This window comes from Sphaerodactylus townsendi, linkage group LG02 (assembly GCF_021028975.2).
Source record: "Sphaerodactylus townsendi isolate TG3544 linkage group LG02, MPM_Stown_v2.3, whole genome shotgun sequence".
In the NCBI taxonomy this organism is placed as follows: Eukaryota; Metazoa; Chordata; class Lepidosauria; order Squamata; family Sphaerodactylidae; genus Sphaerodactylus; species Sphaerodactylus townsendi.
The window spans coordinates 106,000,605-106,022,999 of record NC_059426.1 but is presented as its reverse complement, the minus strand read 5'-3'; the positions used below and the strand labels follow the sequence as shown (position 1 = coordinate 106,022,999).

Genomic DNA, 22,395 nt, shown 5'->3' with positions numbered 1-22,395 from the left:
TCTCTCTCTCTCTCCCCTCCCCCCCAGCTGGTCACCATTCCAGACCCAACAACAGTAACCCCCCCCCCCCCCACCAAAAATGAAAACAGTAAAATTCACAATAATCAGTGTTATGGAGGATTTGCCATGTTCAGTACTCAGATAAAGTTACAATTCCGTGTTGAAACTGGCATGAAATTGCTTCATTGGATACTGAACTTTGTTTATAATACTGCCATCAATCAAAAGTAGTCTAAAAGGTGATAGCATAGTCTAATTTGGATGTACATTTATTTATGTTTTGTCATGTGTCAGAGAAGCAGATTTGCTAAATCCCTACTTGCAGAGTGCTAGTTTGCTTGAATGTTGGATTATGCTGAGAATCTAGGATAAACAATCACACACTGCATACTGTCTCTCAGAATTGTAGTCAATTGCAATGTTTATTGAATATACCACCTATTTTTACTGCTTTGTCTTTTACCTTTGTAAACTGCTTTTGCCATTGCATTGTTTTCTGTTAGTTCCACCTCTGAAGTCAAGCTTCATCCCCGCTCCCAGTGTGGCAGTTTGGCTGCAGAAAGCTTCCATACAAATGAATTGGTTTTGCTAAGTGCAGGCAGGGTATTTTTAATAAGTCAATCAATTGTGGGCCAATGATGCTGTGCTCACAGAAAGAGACCAAGGTTGCATCTTCAATCAGCTTGAGTGCTGTTCTACAGGGTGATGGCTTCTTGAGGCTCCATTATTACAGAATCACATTGTTTTCTAATTCTGTAACCCTAGTCTTATTACATTGTTTACTGGATATCTTTTTCATGAGTGAATTGTTTTCTATATTTTCTAATCCGCTTTGAGTAAATAAATGGATTTTCAAAATAATGAGATTTAATTGAATAGTTTATGGTTGGAGTCTGATTAGAAGGTATTGTTATACACTAATTCTAAGATCTGAAACATTCTTGTCAAACAAAAAACATTAGAGGTCAAATGATCCTTGAGTTAGTATTAAATTGAAGAATTAAAGATTCAGTCTTTGTGAATGAAACTATAATACATTTGCCACTTAGCAGAAAGCTCCAATATTGGACTCTTTTCCCCTCACAACATGGGCACAAGCCAATGTTTTTTCTATCACATGAAGAAAACAGCTGATGCTCAGAGAATCTAACTATTTAATCCTCCCACCAGTTTTGAGACGAGTACAACTTGCAGTATTTTTGGAGGACTGGCATCAATGCCCTCTAGGCATTAGGTTTTAGGCCAAAGGTCAGTAGTTCTGCCTCAAAATTCATTTACAAGGTTTCCAGTTTTCAGATATGCTTACAACAGGATAAAAATGAATTTGAAAAATGAATTTTTACATACATCTTTATAGCCTGGTTACAACCAAGCTACTAATAAAGGAAGGTCTTCTTTTGAAGGGGCTCTGAAAGGGAGATGAGAAGTCTCATGATATTTTACATTTTCACAAGACTTCAAGATAACTCACTGATCTAGAATAGGAATTTTCAGCCTCAGGAAAAACCTGATTGGTATGGTGCTAAATAAGTTTGTTATAAACTATCTCTGGCTGTTTCATACGGCCGGGAGCGTTTCCCCCATGACAGGAGTTCTGTCGGCGTAAGCGGGAGCCAAGGGGAGGCCGGCAGAGACGCAGGCGGCTCCGCGACGGAGCCGCCTCTGCGCCCTCCCGGCCCACTCGGTGTCCTCCTGGGTAAGCCTGCAGCGCACGCCATGCGCTGCCCTCAGGCCCTGGAGGTCGGAGGACAGTGTGGGCGGGACTCGCGCGCTTAACAGGAGGACACCCGAGTGGCGGGAGAGACAGCGTCTTCCCGACGGCGCGGTTCGCACCGCGCCGCAGGGAAGACGCTCCCTCCCCAACAACAACCCTTTAAAGGGTTGTTGTTTAGGGCGGCTTGACGCCGCCCTGGGGGGAGGGAAGAGGAGTCAGGTCGCCGCTGCTGCGTTGCAGCAGCGGCGCCTGTGCGAACGGCGGCCTGGGGGCGCCTTTTTTGGCGCCCCCAGGCCGTCATAAATGGGCCGTGCGGAAGCGGCCTCTGCTTGTTAAGTTACATGAATACAAGACAGCCCCAGGAGACTTCTTCCCAATACTATCAGGATGGTATAGGGTTTATAAAATATGGCATTAAAATTGCATTTGTAGACAAGAATCAAATAAAATACAGAACACATTTTTATTAGTTTTTTATTACAGTTTATTTTTTAATTTTCAAATCTGAAGTTTCAAATATGCTTAATGTAATCCATCTTGCATCTTAGCTTTAGCAAGCTAAAATTTTAGCACCACAGAAAGCTAAGCTTGTATATACGGTAATTCTTTTTGGAGGAGAAGCTACAGAAGCAGGTTTCAAATGCATTATGCAAATGACCTTAACATATTCATCTTGCTTTTTGATTATGCCAATAAAGGCTTATGTATGTATGAATGTGGCAAATGACCTTAACAGAGTAATTTATCAAAAAGCAACTGAATGTTTGAATATGTATAGTTCCTGAAATTTTTTCTAGATAAATGATAACTGCTTAATTACAATGCTAGTATCCATATGTAAAAGATATCGGAATTATCTCTTTTCAGTAAACAGAAACAATTAAAAGAATAAAAAAGCAAAAATTAAAAATATGCAAAAAGCAGCCAAGTTATTGTAGAATACACCTTAGTCACGTGACTTAAAAGTTATTGCCAGAATAGACTGTTAGACAGATAATGCTGGAAGGCATACGGTTATCATTCTGTTGACTTTTAATCACATTGCAATTTTGACTATTTTTATATTGCAGCTCCCAGCCCAAGCCACACTTCTGAAAAACAAGAATATTAGCCTCTTTTGTTAATATCTTCCACAGCTTATTTTCCAGTTGGACGGACGTAAGTTGGAATGGGACCAACTATCCACAGAGGATGCCGTTCACAAATTAGCCTTTTCCTTTGCAATAGCATGGGACGAAGTTTGTGTATAAGTATGAACGTGTCCCTAGAAACAAAAGACAATAATTAAAAATGGGAATAATCACTTTTTTAAAAGGGATGTAACATGGATGTAATTTTTTCCATCAGAGACGATTCTGAGACATTGGGGGATTCTTTTGTTATCCAGTGAAGCTTGTGTAAAGTGCTGTCAAGTCACAGCCGCCTTATGACAACCCAGTAGAGTTGACAAGACAAGAGCCTAGCAGAGGTGGTTTGCTATTGCTTTCTTCTGCATAGCAACTGTGGTATTCCTTCATGGTCTCGCATCCAATTACTAAACAGGAATGATCCAGCTTAGCTTCTGATATCTGATGAGATCAGGCTAGTCTGGTCCACCCAAGTCAGGGTGCCCAGTGAACATTATTTGCTTAAAAATGCAAAATATTCTAATCAATTGTCTCATACAGAGATCCCCAACCTTTTAGAGTTGTAGGCAATTTTAGAATTTTGACATAGCATGCAGGGTGAAACTACAAAATGGCTGCTGAAGCTTACCTTCAGAAGAAGAGTTTGTATTTATATCCTGCTTTTCTCAAACGTAAGGAATCTTAAAGCAGCTTACAAATTCTTTTCCTTCCTCTCCTCACAACAGACATCTTGTGAGGTAGATGGAACCGACTAACCCAGCAGGCTTCATGTACAGGAGTGGGGAAACAAACCTGGTTCACCAGATTGGAGTCAGCTGCTCATGAGGAGAAGTGGGGAATCAAATTTCGTTTTCCAGATTAGAGTCCACCGCTCTTAACCACTACACCACAGTCAAACATTTAAAGATCCTTGTGCTGTGGTGGCAGCTATGCCAAATCCATGTTTGGGGACTGCCAGTCTAATATAATAATCCATTTGTTAATGGATATTTAATGATTGCCAGTGGCAGAATGGTAAGATTTTTTTGTTCAAATAGTTTAGCAGCAGGGATCTCACTTTGATCAACAGGCCTTTCTTTATATTTCTACCTTCTGGAAAATATTTTGAACAGAATTTGTTGTCATACCTTCTTGTTACTTTGAGCATTGTGTTTATCCAAGAGGGCTTGAATGCGTGCACCATAGTCTGGATGAACATCAGTAAAGTTTTGCACCTAGAATGGCAAAAGAAATTTTGACAGGAAAAAATTTAACATTCAGACTAATCAGTATATTCCTACATGGCTTGGTTCTTGTATATTTCAGATATTACCACCATAATTTCCAAGACTGACAGACAGAATATGTGAAATGAACACATCTGACATAACTGGCAGATGATAATAGATCTGTTCCAGAGAATGCTTTGTGACCACACTACAATCACCAAATTATGTCATAATGGAAAGATGTAGTATCTGAGCCTAATCATTTGTCAGAAAGGAAGCAAGGTTTGGAACTGGCTATCAATCAATATAGCTAGCAAGGTGGAAAGATGTGTGTCACCCCCACCATGGTGTCTTCTAGATTTTTTGTTTCAATTCCTTAAAGGCAAGACTGAAACTCCTTACATAAAAAGAAATACATTTTAATTGATGCGTGCTAGTGTGGAGTGCTGGACTATGACTGGAGAGGCATAGACTTAAATGGCCACGAAAATCACTGGGTCAGTCATTCTCTCACTCTGACCTACCTCATAGGGTTGTTGTGAGGATAAAAGGAGAAGGAACTCCACGTATGCCACCCTGAGGTCCTTGGAAGAAGGGCAGTATACTATACACTAAACCAAACTGATGTAGTGTGAGGCTCTAAATTTATCTACACCTAGCTAGTTTAACAAGAAAATATTGTCTCAAGCCCTTCGGGGATGGGGCGGTATAAAAATCTAATAAATAAAATAAATAAAATAAATATAATTCATCTCCTTTTTGATGAATGCCCATCAAAGCATTTTTAATCTTATAGTAGGTCTAAACTGGGCCAAGATCTTTTCAATGTTTTGATAAGATTACTATGCAGCTATCAACTAACAAAAATGTCAATGTTTAATGGGTCAGAAATTAGACACAATGTATGACCTTTTGTGAGTGGGATGAAGCCCTGAACTAGTTTTTCTGATGCTACTGAGACTTTCTATATCTGATTCTTTTTTTTAAAAGATGGAATGAATCCTTATATTAATACCTTTTAACTTTGTTTCCCCCGCATACTAGAAAAAAATTGCATTTTCCTTTACACCTCGAAAAAACCTTTATTTTACATGAAAACCATAGATTAGAGGCCACCTGTGTAATAATTTAGCACTTACAGATTTCTTCTGGATGAATATTTGAGCATCCTTAAGATGGCCAGCAATATTCTCACAAAGCCTCTGGCGTTCATCCTCCTTCAGTACTTTGGTATAAAAGTCTCGTACCTTTAAAAAAGTGAAAAAGACAAGTATTATTTCAACTGTAGTTAGATCCTACTCTCCATAACATTTTAGCAATTTTTTACAATAAAAAGTGAGTTTCATTAGGGCTCTAGTCTCTGCCACCAAGAAAGCAAGGATTTGCATAAGACCCATCCTTGGAGTGACTTTTCAGGTTTATGGTTTATGGTAGCTCTGCTTGCCTTCAAGCACTAACATCGCAAGTAAAGGACTATGCTTTCATGGATTTAAATGAGGTGGATCCAGCAATCTGTCAGCAGAAGCGGCTTGCAAGTGAAGATTCCTGTCCTTTCCCCCATCTTGGCTAATTCTGATCCAGGGAAAGGTGATTTTCTTGGCCTCAAGATCTGCATGAACTAACTGGCATGCAGGTTGTGGGGCTGTGAGTATGATGAAGGGACAGAACTGCACAAACAGAGGAGATACAAGGAAAGTAAACTATGTCCCTTTGCCATGGTTCCACTCTCCATTTGTAGGTATGATGACACAGGCCTTCCAACAGGCCTTCCAACCTCAGGGATCGATGTTCCCAGGATCAAAAAGAGCTAGGGAATTGGGGGGCAGGTGAGGAATAGCCAAAGAAGAAAACCTTTTTCACTAACAACTCTGCTGGATCTAATCCAGTAGGCATTTGGGCAAATTTTAAAAATCTGAAGATTTTAGAGAAGTTGGGATGACTGAAGAGAATCAGAAGCTTGAAAGAAACAACAATGCACTTATTGCAAGATCCAACTATTGATAAATGTTTCATGAGCATGCTAATATATAATTTGCCTCACATCCTACTTCCAAAGAAAATTTGGATATTTCTGCTTTGCTTACTTGAGACACATTATCTTCATTTGCACTATTGAAACGTGTCACATCTCCTGAAAGAAGTGTACGTGCTTCCTTTAAGTTAGGCTGATCCTCAGGACCAGTAAAGCTGTTTGGATAGTAGTTTGGGGCCCCACCTAGGAAAAAAAGTTAAAATCTCACTAATTCACAAATATATTAGAAGTGTGAGGGGAGAGAGTAGGGATAAAAAAAATCAAGAAAGAGGGTATCTAAAACATTTTAAACATGATCAATACATAGCTCTTGGCCTTCATAAAAATTCAGTGGTTTGCTGCTATAAGCATTCTCCAGTGGAAAAATGATGTGGAGAGCACTTCTGCTTGTCATGTCCACAGTAGGGACTCTCATTCTTCCTTGCTCAGCTGTCTCCACATCCAGATATTCCAACAATGATGTACACACAGAAAACTCTTGCAACTGTTGCTGAGAGTAACTTTTTTTAAAAGAGAGAGAGAAAAGCATTTCACAAGTACCTTGGTTGTCAGAAACGCACATAAATCCATCTCTTTGGTAATTGGCAACTCGAGCTCGGTAGGGACAATTTACTGGAATTGCAAGATAGTTGGGTCCAAGACGATGCCTGTGAGTATCTGGATATGAGAAAAGGCGACCCTAGAATAATAGATTAAGAGGAGCAAGTATAAAGGTAGGTAGCTTTTACTTGGGTTAGGTTTCTGCCTCACTCTTCCTGCTGCTTTTAATTGCTACTGCTCAGTCTAAAATCTAGCCAGGGAGGATAGTTATATTCCAATGCTCACCATTAACCACAATCAAAACAACAACAACAAAAAAGCCCTGCCCTCCATTAAGTGCATCAGAAAGTCGTGCAAGGAAGAATTTCTGTTTTATTTAATTTCAGAAGAATATCAGTGCTCTCCAAATTGAGTGAAAATGGCAATAAAACATAATTTTGGAAGTGCCCGCCTGCTGATAACATCACTTATCTTGCTAATATGCCAAGGACAGCGACTGATTAAAACTGCTCATAATCCATTTTCTTGGATATTCAGGATTTAAAAATCTGAATTGGCAGCAAAGCTCAAAAGTGAAAAGTTGGAGTTAACAACCAAAAATGAAATCCAATGCACCCAGAAAGGCATACATTTTCATTATATTCATTACAGCAAGAAGAGAGATCTTAAGTGGGCAATGTGATTTGTATTAAAAAAATGAGGAGTGTCTTCATCACCTGCAACATTTTATCAGGGCTGGGTTCAATGCCTGGGGGCATATTGCTTGGGTCAAAAGCCAGTTGTTCCACCTCAGCAAAATAATTGACAGAGTTCCGGTTTAAGGTCACTTTTCCCACAGGGATGAGAGGATAGTCTTTATGAGACCAAACCTAGGAAATATAACAGACATGGCATCATCACAGTTATCATTCAATCAACTTTCCAAATCTGCAGAAACACACACTATTTAATTTCCATGAGCAATATTTAGAAGAAATAGAACTTGCAATTACCTTAGTTACATCAAAAGGATTAAATGGAAATCGCTCAGCTTGTTCAAATGTCATAACCTGGATGTAGAAACTCCATGTTGGATAGTTTCCATCAGCAATAGCATTATAGAGATCACGCAAAGCATAGTCAGGATCTTCTGAAGCCAATCTTCCTGCTTCTTCGACAGAAAGGTTTTTGATTCCTTGATCAGTCTACAAACATTGAAGACATCAGCCAGACTTGAGAAGTAATTTTATACTAGTAAAAACAGCACAAAATGTTAAATTATCATCACCTGACTGACTCTGTGGCAGCAGTCTGCTTGTGAAGAGGGTTGAATAGGAAAATGTGCTTTACAACAACAAAACAGTTGCCTCAGAAGGCAGAGCCATGCACACATAAAGAAAAAACAAGTACAGTGGGGAAGAGGGTTACAGTATATACTCGCATATAAGTCAAATTTTTCAGCACATTTTTTGTGCTGGAAAAGCCCCCCTCCACTTATATGCGAGTCAGGTGTATTTTAAAAAAATATTTTAGGGTTTTTACTTTGTTGGCCACCAGGGGGCACAGTTTTTAGGCTAGTGGCATCACAATTTCAGGGATTTTTCCAGAGACTCTCCTGATGATACCACCCAAGTTTGGTAAAGTTTGATTCAGTGGGTCCAAAGTTGTGGACCCCCAAAGGGGGTGCTCCCATCCACCATTGTTTCCAATGGGATATAATAGTAGATGGGGCTACATTTTGAGGGTCCATAACTTTGGACCCCTTGAACCAAACTTTGCCAAACCTGGGTGGTATCATCAGGATAATCCCTTGCTGATACCAGCCAGGTTTAGTGATGTTTGGTTTAGGGCAGGGGTAGGGAACCTGCGGCTCTCCAGATGTTCAGGAACTACAATTCCCATCAGCCTCTGTCAGCATGGCCAATTGGCTGCATTTTAACTTAAATTATTTACAGTCTATTATGTAACTGTTATTTTATGTTGTTCACCGCTCAGAGCCCTTCGGGGGTTGGGCGGTCTATAAGACTGAGAAATAAATAAAAAAAATAAATAAATTGTAGTTCCTGAACATCTGGAGAGCCGCAGGTTCCCTACCCCTGGTTTAGGGTGTCCAAAGTTATGGACCCCCAAAGGGGGTGCCCCATCCCCCATTGTTTCCAATGGGAGCTAATAGTGGATGGGGCTACATTTTGAGGGTCCATAACTTTGGACCCCCTGAACCAAACTTCACCAAACCTGGGTGGTACCATCAGGAGGGTCTCCTAAAGATACTCTGAAATGTTGGTACTGCTAACATAAACATTCCTCCCCTGACCAAAAATCCAGTTTTGAAGGATTTTAACTCTTGTGTTTTAGCTTGGTTGCTGGTTGAGCTAAGGTTTTTGTACTTTTAAAGTTATTGTTGAGACCATATTGTTTTTGTTGACTCTCTTTTCCACTTACAGAGCTAGTTTACTGTTTTTCTTTGAAATAAATATTCAAAAACATTTAACCTACTGATGCCTCAATTAATGTAATTTTATTGGTATCTATTTTTATTTTTGAAATTTACCAGTAGCTGCTGCATTTCCCACCCTCGACTTATACGCGAGTCAATAAGTTTTCCCAGTTTTTTGTGGTAAAATTAGGTGCCTCGATTTATATGCGGGTCGACTTATACACGAGTATATATGGTTATTAAAATTACAGTGGGAAAGAGGTGTGAGAGAATAAAGCCAACACTGTAGTTGCAGCTGACACTGAATGTTATTTTAATCTGTACAGCTAATCAGAAGTCCTGCTAGGAAAGACCTCCCCCCTGTATAAATATCTGGTGTGTACCAAGAAAGTGTCAGCGTCCATAACCACCATGTTGGGGACCCCTAACTCAGGAGGCTATTATACTGTGGGAGGGAGAAGCTACATATAATGATGCAGATACAGACACTACATTTGAAATTTTATACTAGACTCCAGCCAACCACAACCCAGTAGCAGAATATTCCATTCCAACAAAGTGACAGATTAATAAGTGTGACACTGTATTGTCGAAGGCTTGCATGGCCGGATTCAACTGGTTGTGGTGAGTGTGTGGCTGTGGTCTGGTGGATCTTGTTCCTAACATTCACCTACATTTGTGGCTGGCATCTTCAGAGGTGTATCACAGAGGGAAGTCTGTTACACATTGTGTCCAGTGTGTGTCACTGTTTGCAACTCTTCCTCTTTGTGCCATGGAAGCCAATAAGTGTTACAAGGCAGTATTATCAAGAAGTGGGCTGCACTTTGGGGGAAAAAAACCTTTTAGGTTTCTGCCTCACTTTTCAGGATAAAGTGATAAAACAACAAGTAAAACAATTTTTTTGCTTTTCAAATGCACAAACTTATAAAAATAAAAAAGGGGAAAATATCAGTGATATCACAGGCGCTATTCAACATGAAGGTTCATGACATCTAATTAATATATTCCACCAAGAAAGAACTGCAGCAATAAAAACCTTTTCATATTTAAACTGTTGGAACAGCAATTTATTCCATATAAAAGACAACCTAAATCTTCCAGTTTATGGAAATAAGCTAAGCATCTAATACAATGCTACACATCCAAAATCAGGAACAGAACTAAAAAGTAAGCCCTTCTATTATCTTGATATTCATTTTATAAGTACCGGTAGTAAATTCTTAGAAGGAAACTATACACATGAAAGTGAAGTGATTACCTTAACATGAAATTTGCAGTATACTGCTTTGCCACTGGCATTTATAAGCTTAAAAGTGTGAGATCCATAGCCATTCATATGGCGAAATCCATCTGGAATGCCACGATCACTGAACAGGAATGACACCTAAACATAAACCAGGAATAAATTAATACAGATTATCTTCATTTATTGTAGTTTATTTTGTACAGTAGACTACGCATAGTTCAATCATATGCTCTAACCATATTCTATTGTTAATATGATGCAGCAAAGAGACCCCCATTCAATGTCCATTCCCACCCCTTGCTGCTTTTCAGTATAGATCTTGAGTTTGGGAGAGCACATGGTGGATGAGGAGGGGATAGGCGGCCTATAAATTTAATAAAATAAAATAAATAAATAAAATAAAGAAATCCTGAATTATTTCTGAACTAAAAAAATTGAAATTGATGTAGCTGTGGTCACTTAGGACTAGATTTAACAGCTGCTTCAGTTCTACAGAGATAACCCTGGATAATATGCTACAGCCCAAACTCCTGGTATCTGGATTCTTTCTGGATGCATGCCTGAGGCACTCTTTATGCATTACGAAACCGAGGCACTTTTTATGCAATACGAAACTGAGGCGCTCTTTGCCAAGGACAAGGATCAATTTTTATGCAGAGACACATTTTTGCTACCAAACTGTTCCCACATGTGTGAAGTGGTCTGCCAGCAAGCCCAGGCACAACTACCTTTCTTTCTGCATCTTCTCCCTACACATCCTCACATTATGTGAAGACAGATATTACAAGAGCAATAGGCTGCCTTCATTCTTATGTGGACTTTTTAAAAAAAAACCAGACATTTCAGATGTCTACCTATGTATTTTAAACTTTTAAAGCAAACTCAAGGTCTCCTGACAGTGGCATAACTAGTCTGTGCCAAGTGATCCCAATAATGGTTCTAACCAAACCCTTATTACAGCTTCTGTCCCATGTGACTTTTGTCTATGCCGTTCTCATGATCTCCAGGCAGCTCCCTCTTCCCTTTTCACCAGAGGAAAAGCTGGCTGGGTCTAACCGAATGACTCTTGCTTATGAACACAAGTGCCATGCTGATACAACATCCTTTACTATAACCCCAGCAGACAGTCAATAGCCCATCAAATATGCTTTATCAGCCTTGTTAGTAGAGTATGCTAAGGAGAGTAGAGCTTTCTCTCTTATTTCAGTCATGATCTCCTTTCTTTAAAGTGGGAAGTAAATTCAGCTTTTTACTGCAAGACTGGATTGCCACTATTAATTGTGAACAGAAACATGATGGCAGCGCAGGATGGAACAGATGTAAAAAAGGTGTATTTATCTGCAGGATTTCTATTCTAGACTAACCTATGAGGTGGACATACAGACAAAAAAGTTATTGTACTGTGCCATTTAAATAAATAAATAAATAAACAAAAGCTATATATTAAAGAGGGCCAATCACACCTGGTGTAGAGACTCAGGGCGGAGACTCCAGAAATCCCATACCATGTCTGGATCTTTCAGATGAGTCTGTGGATTCCTCTTTTGGGTGTGGATGAAGGATGGAAACTAAATTCAAACAAAAATACACAACTTAATATAACTGGTTTACTCATATAAACATTAGCTCTAGTATACTTTCCCTCACTTTTGGAAAATTCATGATGAAAATATGTATTTGAAATTCAATTCATGCTCATGAGCCTCTGAAATAAATCAAAATCCATGCACCAATATTTTTTACTTTGCAGTGACATTTAAAGAATTTTCACTCATGAGAACAAAACAATTGAAACAGGGAAACACAGAACTCTTTGAAAGGACTGTGAAGAGAACCAGAACAATGAAATATTGTAGCCATGTGCTTGGACAGAATTTTAATAATTACTGAAAGTATTCAATCTGAGAATTGGTGGTACCACAACCTCCATTTGTGGGGAAGGACACATAGTCTGGAGGCTCGCATTACATCTAGCATTGTTCCTAGATTCTCAAGAGATTACAGTGGCGAAAATATCTGTTACCAGCTTCAGTAACATGCTAACGACAGTATGTCCTAGACAATGATGTGTTGGATACTGACAAACATTTCTAATGGATGAATGGAACTTTCTGCCTCCCCCCAGTCCTCTGATCTCTATGAAGTGCTACTCTTGGGGGCTAAGAGTAACTGAGAAATTATACTGGGGAGGGGGTGTCGGAAGCAGGAAGAGAAAATTACAGATTTCATCTGGATCCAACCCTATGACAATGCTTTGAAAACCTCACAGGAGGCTGATTTTGAAGATGACACAGAAGATTCAATTATTGGAAAAAGTGGTCATCTCTAATTCTGTGACTGAGCTGGTAGAAGGGTGTTTGTTAGACTTACACTGAAACAAAACTGATTTTAAAAAAATGTAAATCCTTCTCCTCAACCAGGATTGGTTACTTGAGACAGCTTACAAGATTATTAACACAAATTAATATCTCAGTAATAACTACACTTCCTTACAAAAAAACCCATTTAAAAGTGTAAAAACAATAAAGTCAATAAGAAAAATTACAACAGTGTTAATTGAAGTATAAGTCAGACAAATTCAAATTAAAGCAACAGAGGTAAGAGCAGGATCACTAGCCATTCAAGACAAAGTTTTACCGTTGGGGAGGAGGGTACAGAAAGAATATTTTCTGGAAGAATAAACAAGCCTTCATCTAATACAGGCAGGACAACAAATCTAGCATCACACAAGCATCTTTAAGACCTAAACAGACTTTGCCCAGGTTGTCTAAGGAAATGTCCTCTGTACTCTATTTGAAGGAGGCTTTATTGGATGAGTTCTTTTATTTGAACACAAAGGAAGGACCTTCTCAGTTATAGCTCCTCCTTGAAAACTTGCTTCCTAGAGAAGCCTGCAAGGCCAATGCCCTCCTTACATTCAAAAAAACAGACGATCATGTTGATATTCCAACAAGGAATTGAAACTGAAAGGAATTTACCATTTTTATTAGGCAGCGATTTTTGTCTATTATTGCATGATCTTTGATTTTGAAACAACATTATACTGAAGCTACTTTTTTAAAAAAATATTATATTGTGATCTTTTTCATGGCTGCATGAAAAACTATCAGGTGGGATATAAACATGATTCAAGATATGGCTAATATTTTTGCTAAACACTGCCAAAATGATTTCATTAAACAGATTTATTTTAGTCCTCTTAATGGACCTCTATTTCAATCTTTTCCAGCATCCTTTTTTACAATGTTGTGTGTTGTGCTATTACATCGCTTCCAACTCATGGCAATCCTACGAATTAATGTTCTCCAAAATGTACTAACATTGAAAGCCTCCCTCAGGTCTTGCAGACTGAGGGCCGTGGCTTCCTTCATAGAGTTAAATTCATGCTGGATCTTCCTCTTTTCCTACTGCCTTCAACTTGTCCTAGAATAATTGTCTTTTCATGCGACTCTTATCTTCTCATTATATGACCAAAGTTTAGTCATTCTGGCTTCTAAGGAATGTTCAGGCTTGATTTCACCCACTGATTTGTCATTTTGGATGTCCAAGATATTCGTAAAACTTTCCTCTAACACCACATTTCAAAGGAATCTACTTTATTCCTGTCAGATCCATTCTCCCCAGGGAATTAGAAAGGCACAAGTGGAACTCTGGCCTTCATGTTGGGGTTATTCTTATATTTATTTTGTTAGGTTGTAATGTTTTACAATGTCACTAACTGACCAAATAAACATGAAAGTGAAACAATAAGCCCAATATGAAGGCATAACCTCCACTATTGCCTTTTTGGGCCCCTGGAGAGAATGGATCTTTATATGCTCATCTTTCATTATTGGTACAGAATCCCAGGAGGAAACAAATGCCTGAAAGTCATGTCATCTGCACAAGCGAATTTTTAAACAAATTTCAACACATCTTATATTCATACATTAGGACTCATTTAATATTCTCTGTCATTCTTCTGATTTAGTAAAGATTCCCTGATATTATAAAACAGTAAGTTGTTCCCATTATGATGAACGTACATATAACTAATATAATCAATTGAAAATAAGTTATGTTATTAATTATTTAATCTCTTGATTTATATCTGTATTAATATTGCTTAAAGATGGAATACAATATTTTTATAAGCTAATAAAAGTCACTTGTTGGTAGGCGATTCATTTACACCCGGGAACTATTTGTACTTTCTTTCTGGTGTCCAGAAGTACCCATTACTCCTTCACATACCAGCATTGCATCCCGGATAAAGAAGATGGGAGTGTTGTTTCCAACAAGATCCCAATTGCCCTCTTCTGTATAAAATTTCATTGCAAAACCTCGAGGGTCACGAATCGTATCGGCTGAGCCTGATTCTCCAGCTAGGCAAAAAGAATAAAAAGCAGAAACAATGAAAACACCCCTTTGTCACAACTGTGACTCACATACACACACAGCAAAGAGATTGTTGTCAAATGTACTCTCATTTCTACTAAACAAGTTCTACCACTAGAAGCAGGTGTCATTTTAGGACATGCCACTGTAAATATAGCAGGAAACAATTAAATGATAAGCTAGTAATGTACAAGCCCCATCCTATCTAATAATGCTGGCAATATCATTTAGTTGTGGAAAACATAAATTTGAAAATGGTCTCCTGTGCATAACTGTTCTTTCAATCTTTTGCTAATGAATATTATTTTCATTGAGCTCAAGTTCAGACAGTGGCACAGAGGATCATTCCTGTAAATTGCTATCTGTATCCCTGTGAAGGCCACTGAATACAAAGAAAGAGTACAGCACAGCCACACACAATTTTCTTCCCTGTTGAAATTTTGCAATGTGATGTTCTCATTCAATATTCTTTACTACAAAAGATGAAAACCAGCACTGACAGTGTAGCCAGATTCTTTTGGTCTTCTCCTTTTTAGAAACTAGGAAGTAGGGTAACTGATTATACAGCTTCTGAGAGCCAGTGTGGTATAGTTATGAGCAGTGAAGAACTGAGTTTTATTCCCAACTCCATGAGGGGCAGATTCTTATCTGGTGAACCAGATCTGTTTCCCAACTCTAACATTTCTGTCACTGTAACTGTGGGCTAGACACAGTTCTTTGGAACTCTCTCAGCCCCACCTACCTCACAAGGTGTCTGTTATAGAGAGAGGAAAGGAGCGTGTAAATCACCTTGAGTCTCCTTACAGGAGAGAAAGGTGGGGGTATAAATCCAAACTTTTCTTCTGCTTTCCTTTAATAATAGTTATGAAAGGCAAAAGTGTGGTAACCCTGCAACAAAATCAGTGATCTACCCTGCTTCTTACAGGAAACTCAGCTTCCCAACAACAAACATTAACTGCTCCGTGGCAGAGGTAAGTAAGATCTTGTCTATTTCCTAATATTTACTGTGTAAACTTTAAGAAGAAAATACAGAACTTTTTAGTATATTTTACATTTCATATCAATGTATAAAACAGATTAAAACATGGCGTTAGCTTTTTTAAAACTACTGTTAAGAAGTCTAATATTAGCATCTAGAAAACAAAGGATGCACATCAGAAGATATACACACACTTTTTAAAAGCCTTACCAACTGTGGAAAATCGGATAGCAAGTGGAGTCCTTTTCCCAATGTGCTCAAATATCTTTGCTTTGCAATATTTTGTGATATCATGAGTCACTTCAAAATAACCAAAAGCTCCTGAAAAAGGAAAAAGATTATTTTTATACAAAACCAAAGAGAAGCAGAAACAAATAGTTCATAGGCCCAAGACTTTACAAGCAATCCAAGAAAAAGTAGCCAGAGCAAGCCATGTTGGAAATAAAAAAAAGTTCTGTACCATTTCATGAGAACAGCAGTTTTATGCTAAATCTACACTTGGCTTTTATACTACTTAACATTCTCTTCTGTACAAACTCAAAACATCCAAATAGGAAACAGAGTCTGTCCCTTAATGCTGCAGAACTCTGCTATTTCCCTTGACCTTGCCATTGCTCCTGTGAAAAGATAAGGAGCAGCAACAGTCCATAGCAAAATCTTTATAAGGATTTTGAACGTAGCTACAACAGCACTGCTTAACATATAATGCATAACACTCTTGCTTTGTTTCAAATTTCTGTAACCCTGGCCCAATTACACTACTTATCAGATTTTACATGCTACTGACTGCAGTGATTTACATGGCATAATCCACCTCAATAAAAAAGGTGGGACAATAAATAAAAATTGCAACTGTATCATACAAACTGTAACAATATTCAGTGGGTGTGTAGTCGAGCACATCTCAATGTAGCAGACGATTTGTGTTGGAGTGTACAACTCAATGCAATCTCCACTGTATTACTTTCAATGGAGAGCAGGTTTCAGTGCGCATCAAAGAATCTATTCAAGTGAAAGCAAAAAGCATGTACATCTCATTTACCTTGGGTATGATTCTTGGACTCATAAGAGAAGGTGAAATGGGATATTGGACTCTGAGAACACAAGTCTAAGAGTGGTATCTTCAAAAACTAAATTTGCCCCTCATCTCACAGCCTTTTCGATGTGGAAAGAAACCAGAGGTGGATTCTTCATTTGCCCACTGGTCTACAGATGCATGTCCTCCATAGACAATTTCTTCTCCCTACCTAAACAATCTGGATTCAAGAAGGGTGTTCAGTCCAATCACCAGTTCCTGCCAGTGGTGGCATTTTGCCTGGTCTGTATGTTTTGCAGACAATAGGAAGTCAGAAGACACACAACTCCCAATGCCTGTAGGAATCTTGGGTTTTGTTTTAATTTAAAACAATGAGTTTTCTGTTTATTAGGGGCTGGAGTGCACAGGAAATGCCTTCTGGACTCCCCTCCCCCAATTTTTTAGCACATGCCAGAATTCTGTCAAAAAACAAAAAAAATGTGATTTGAAAAATATTTTTTCTTTATGTAACCTTTAAGTTTTAATTTTTACTAACTGTTAAAAAAGAGCTCTGTCTTATGGAGAAACATTCAATGAACTTGCTTAGGTGTATGTTTTTGGGGAGATGGGGATAGGACAAAAGAATTACTTCCTCAGTAGCTTCTATTTATCTAAAGGGATGACTTTTACCTTTAACTGCCAGACCTCTATGCTAAATTATAGATCACATTAAACACTCTCCTCATTTTCATTTGTGATTTTTAAAAAATCACTTACAGAATAATTCCAGAATAAATGCCACCAAATGACATACATAAAAATTACAGAATTAAAATAAGGGATTTACAAACCTACTTAGAGGATTAGCTAGAATAATGGAGGATAGGTTTGTGGTTAAAGCTAACCTCCATGTTCAAAAACAATCATTCTCTAAATCCCAACATCAGGGGAAGACCTCAGTCTCTAGAGTCTATGCTCTACTGCAATTGGCCTTCCAGAGAAACTGGTAGACTACTGTGTGAGTCAGGATGCTGCACTAATGGACCACTGGTCTGATCCAGCAGAGCTCTTCCTATGTTCTTACTTAATGCTGCATGGCAATAGTGCTCAAAAGTAGAACTCTGTAGTAGAGCATCAGTAGAACTCTGCTCTAACTTCAAATCTTATTTCAAGTTTTGGGAACCTCAACTTCTGCAAGTTATTATTATTTGGCCTCTTACACTTTTCATAAAACTGATTTAGACAGCTCTGTAACTATGCAACAGCTTTCAACATTCCATTTTCAGACGAATGATAAGGTACATTCAGATAAGGTACTGACCTCCTCCCTTGGCATGTACAACTCTCTCAGGAATCCTCTCTCGATCAAAGTGTGCCATCTCATCAGTGAAAACGACATCCTGAACCAAGAGAGGGCCTCGTGGACCCACAGTCATGAGGTTCAACTTGTCTCCCACTGGAATTCCTGCTCCTGTGGTCAAGGCATCTGCTTTCTGAAACAAATCAAAACTGCAACAGTGAGAAACACATACAAAAATATGTGTTCAGAGAATAACATGGTCGAGCAAAAGTAACAATGGATTCATTTGATAAACGTTTGGTGAACTGTGCTTCCTGAAGCAATAGGAAAAACTGCTTCCTGGACTACATTGTTATCTCAAAGGAGGAATGATCAGAAGGCATGAGGTTCCACATAATAATAACACGAACGTCAAGAAACAAACAGTTTCAATTAGTAGCCAAGCCTTCAGTGTCATCAGATCTTTAACGCGTCCTGTAATTAAGTCTTAGCAGAGTTTTGTGTTCTACTTCTAAACTGTCAAGCTAATAATGAGCAAATTAGATCATTTGGTTTTCAAGCATCAGTGAAAAGTTAATAACAGTCATGCCTTGAGCATAAACACAGATTGAATTCTCTGACTTTTTAGTTATATGTATTAAAGGAAGATGTAGGCCTAATGCTGAAAGCAGTTTTAACAGCAATTTACTAAGTGACTTTAACACTGCACCCTGCATTGAAACACCTGTACTTCCTTGCATTTCTTCCATTGTACTAAAATCAAGCCAAGTGTCCTGCATGGGGTTTCCAAGACACTCCCTTCAAAAGCTAAAAATGTCTAATTATATCAAGCCTCAAATCAGATTCCACAATGGACAAATAGGAGCCATCCAAATTTTACCACAGAAAAATGTAGGTTATCCTGTTCACTAACGCAGTGGTCTTCAACATGTGAGTCAGGATCCTTAACTGTAAGTTCTTACAGAGCTACCTTTTTAAGTGCTGCTTTTGGAAAGACTGGTTGCTAGTGCAGATATGTAGAGAGTCAAACCTCTCACCCTGTTCAGCAAATCCTCTTAATATCAGTGCTAGGAGGCATAATTAGTGGAAGGTCTTGTCAGCTCCTATGCCCTCCAAGATAATCATTAGCTGTGGTGTGAAACAGGTTACTGGACTAGATGGACTACTGGTCTGATCCAGCAGGGATCTTCTTGAATTCTTATGTCACTCAGTAGTAGAAAGGATTCCACCACAGCTGTGACTCTTGCCTTGTTCGGAGCCACTTTAAATCTTCTGGTGTTTGGTAAATGTTTACTACTCAGGGTACTGGCCATTTCAGTTGTTCTTTTCCTGTTATGTGATTTGTCATGTGCATGTAGATTACTGGGTCCTGTGCTACCTACAAAGGTTAAAGGTGCGTCCCAGTTTTAGAAAGGCTGGAAATCACTACACTAACATATCCATTTGGTACTTTTGCCTAACAGAATTAACATAAGGTGTCTCAAATACTGCAACATTTTAGGAAGACAGTAATTAACAGGAGTGAGCATTTTGAAATTCCTGAGCCAGATTACACGGAAATAGTTGGTCCAACTTGCTGGCTCAGCAATGGAGGATTCTGAAAAACTACAATCCCCCCCACCCCCCCACCCCAAATAAAGCATGCTTTTTCAAGTTTGAGCGTTACTTCTGCCTTCCAATTGGATCCTTGCAAGGAAGGAGTAAAGAACACTCTCAGCCAATCACCTTTGGAGACAAGCCACAGACAGCCACATTTCTCCATACTTTCCTCCTTTGTGGAGATATAACTCTTTTTCCCCTCTGCAAGTACAGGGGATGGCGGCACTTTGTTTACTCAGCTGATCACTACAACTAGAACAACGTCTGATTTCCTTCCTTGCACCAAGATAATCTATTTAAATGGTAAAAGCTTGCATGCATCTTTAAAGAATATTCAAAAACAAATGCAAGTGGCACATTACAATTACACAGATTCTTGGTCATATATTTAAAAACCTAATTAATAAGGTCAACTTGAATAGCAAACTTTAAAAAATTCCTACAAGTACCTCATTTAAAAATTTATTTTGAAGCTGCTGTATTAATTTGGTTAAAAGACTGGCGACTTCTAAACTTGGAGGGGGTCAGAATAACATGTGGATGGTATGCCTATGTCTCAGTGACAAGAAGGATGTAAAGAGAGTGTCTGACCTTAGAGACTAAGAGTGAGGTCATTAAAGAATTTATGATAAATTGGGCAAGGAATGTGGGTCATAATATTCTATTTGAAGTTTAGCAATATATATGGGGAAAGGATACAAAATTCTCACTGAGTTATTATATAGAAAGTATATATAAAAATGGATCCTGATGGTACTTAACTTCATCCAACTTCTCTAAAATTACTAATCAAAATTTATGTTGGAAATGTCGTAAAGAGGTGGGTACATTTTACCACAAATGGTGGAACTGTGTGAAGGCAAAACAATTTTAAAAAGGGATTCATAAAGAACTTTCTAAATTTTTGAAAAGGAAAATTATATTTACTTGCTATTTTGGATAGATCATTAAATAAAGAAGTCAAAGAATTATTTAAACACTTATCAGCTGCAACAAGAATTGTTTGAGCTAGGAAATGGAAGTCTAAAGAAATATTCACAATTTATGAATGGCAGTATACAGCTATAGAAGTCTGCAAAATTAATTAGTTATATAGAAGACAAATGGATTGCAGATTTTAAGGAGGAGTGGACATTATGGACAGAATATATGGAACAAAATAATAATGTAACTTTAGGGTATATGCCTTGAAAAGGAGGGTATCATGACCTAGTTCCTGGGAACTGAGGACTCTGAAGTTGAGCCTAAAGACACTGTGGAGCCAGAGTTGGCTCCTCACAAGGAAATGCAGACAGCTGAGCCAGCTCCAGACCGTCCCCTGAAAGCTAAGGTAGAGCCTTACGCCTTGCAACTGGGAGAGCCATCAGGAATCTCAGAAGAGGAAGCCAGCTACACAAAGGAGACAAAGGCAGAGGCTGCAGTTACAGAGTAAATGAAGAAGTGCTCTGCAAAATGGAGGCATCTGCATCTGAGGAGGACTGAGTCCTTGCAGGATCCTAGCCTCATTAGGCAGAATCTCCTATATAAGCCTGTTTTAGGCTTGGATGCTTTCTGGTAAACTCCATATGCCTGGTCCTCTGACTGCCGGCTCTCAGCTTGCATGCTTAGCCTTGACTCTGGATTGCAGTGATCATGCCTTTACTTGCTGCCTGGCTCTGGACTGTTCTGGACTATGCCCTTGCCTGCCACCTACCCTGACTCCGAACTGTCTTGACTGCACCTCGCTTGCTGTCCACCTCAGGGACAGAGGGAGAGAAAACTGTGCCCGGGGCACGACCTGCGCCCCTGCCCTTACCCCCATCAGCCCCTGCCCCGTCCCTGGGAGGGGAGTCTGGGGGTGATTTTTTTTCACCCCCATGTGATGCCAATGACATGCCCCCGGGACGTAGCACCCCTGACCCCATTGCATCTTTGCCACTGGTCCACCTGGACTCTGGTCATGTCTGGCCATGCCCTAGGTAGCACCTGTTGGCAGCACAGTGAGTAAAAATACAAAAGATTAGTAGCAAATACCATGAACATTTAAGGTTTTGTTTCTCTTTTTCTTCATTCTCTTTTTCTTAAAAGCAGATATGAGATATATATTAAGGGTCTGATGGTAGACTTCTGGATAAGAAAGTTGGAAGTTTTCTTTTTTATTGAAAGGAACAAAATTACATAGATTGTTTTGCTTATTTATTTTGGAACCAATGTAATATACTGTTGAATGAATAAATATTAATATACTGCAATTAAAAAGACTAGTTTTGACACTTTTCCAATTCAGTAAACGGAAAAAAATATTGTGTGAGAATATACTGATCTGAAATATGATCAGAGGGAAGGGTGGGGAACATAAGAAATATGAAGAACTTCTATGATCACTGCCAACATCAAAGGCAATGGAAATTTAGGGAAATTTTAAAGTGTTTCATAAGATAGTATATCACAATGAAGAATAAAACAATTTAGTTCTGGGTTAAACAAATTCTAGTTGCCAACTTGCCATGTTGCAAGTGCCTAGTAATTTCATTGTGACACATAGAACTTTCAACAATGACATTCGTACTCTGCCTTTCCACTCAAGAGTCCACAAAGTTGCTAGCATAAAAACTTTAAAACTGTTAAATAATATATGGTTAAAATATAAGAAGAGTTTAAATTTATATCCCCCCTTTCTCTTCTGTAGGAGACTCAAAGGGGCTTACAATCTCCTTGCCCTTCCCCCCTCACAACAAACACCCTGTGAGGTGGGTGGGGCTGAGAGAGATCCGAGAAGCTGTGACTAGCCCAAGGTCACCCAGCTGGTGTGTGTGGTAGTGCATAGGCTAATCTGAATTCCTCAGACAAACCTCCACAGCTC

General features: G+C 38.8%; 1 protein-coding gene across 2 annotated transcripts in view; it reads right to left on the bottom strand.

The window, feature by feature from the left end:
- Window positions 1-2,180: 2,180 nt before the first annotated feature.
- Window positions 2,181-22,395, bottom strand: part of CAT (catalase) — a 63,913-nt gene continuing 43,698 nt past the window's right edge. For both annotated transcript variants that reach the window (XM_048485022.1, XM_048485021.1), the window contains exons 2-13: window positions 17,976-18,147; window positions 15,850-15,960; window positions 14,517-14,647; window positions 11,747-11,851; window positions 10,296-10,421; window positions 7,614-7,805; window positions 7,338-7,490; window positions 6,622-6,760; window positions 6,134-6,264; window positions 5,189-5,296; window positions 3,969-4,055; window positions 2,181-2,978 (exon numbers count right to left, since the gene is read on the bottom strand). In XM_048485022.1, coding sequence (XP_048340979.1) covers window positions 2,913-2,978; window positions 3,969-4,055; window positions 5,189-5,296; window positions 6,134-6,264; window positions 6,622-6,760; window positions 7,338-7,490; window positions 7,614-7,805; window positions 10,296-10,421; window positions 11,747-11,851; window positions 14,517-14,647; window positions 15,850-15,960; window positions 17,976-18,147 — 1,521 coding nt within the window. In that variant the 3' untranslated portion in view covers window positions 2,181-2,912. The remainder of the gene's footprint in view (window positions 2,979-3,968; window positions 4,056-5,188; window positions 5,297-6,133; window positions 6,265-6,621; window positions 6,761-7,337; window positions 7,491-7,613; window positions 7,806-10,295; window positions 10,422-11,746; window positions 11,852-14,516; window positions 14,648-15,849; window positions 15,961-17,975; window positions 18,148-22,395) is intronic.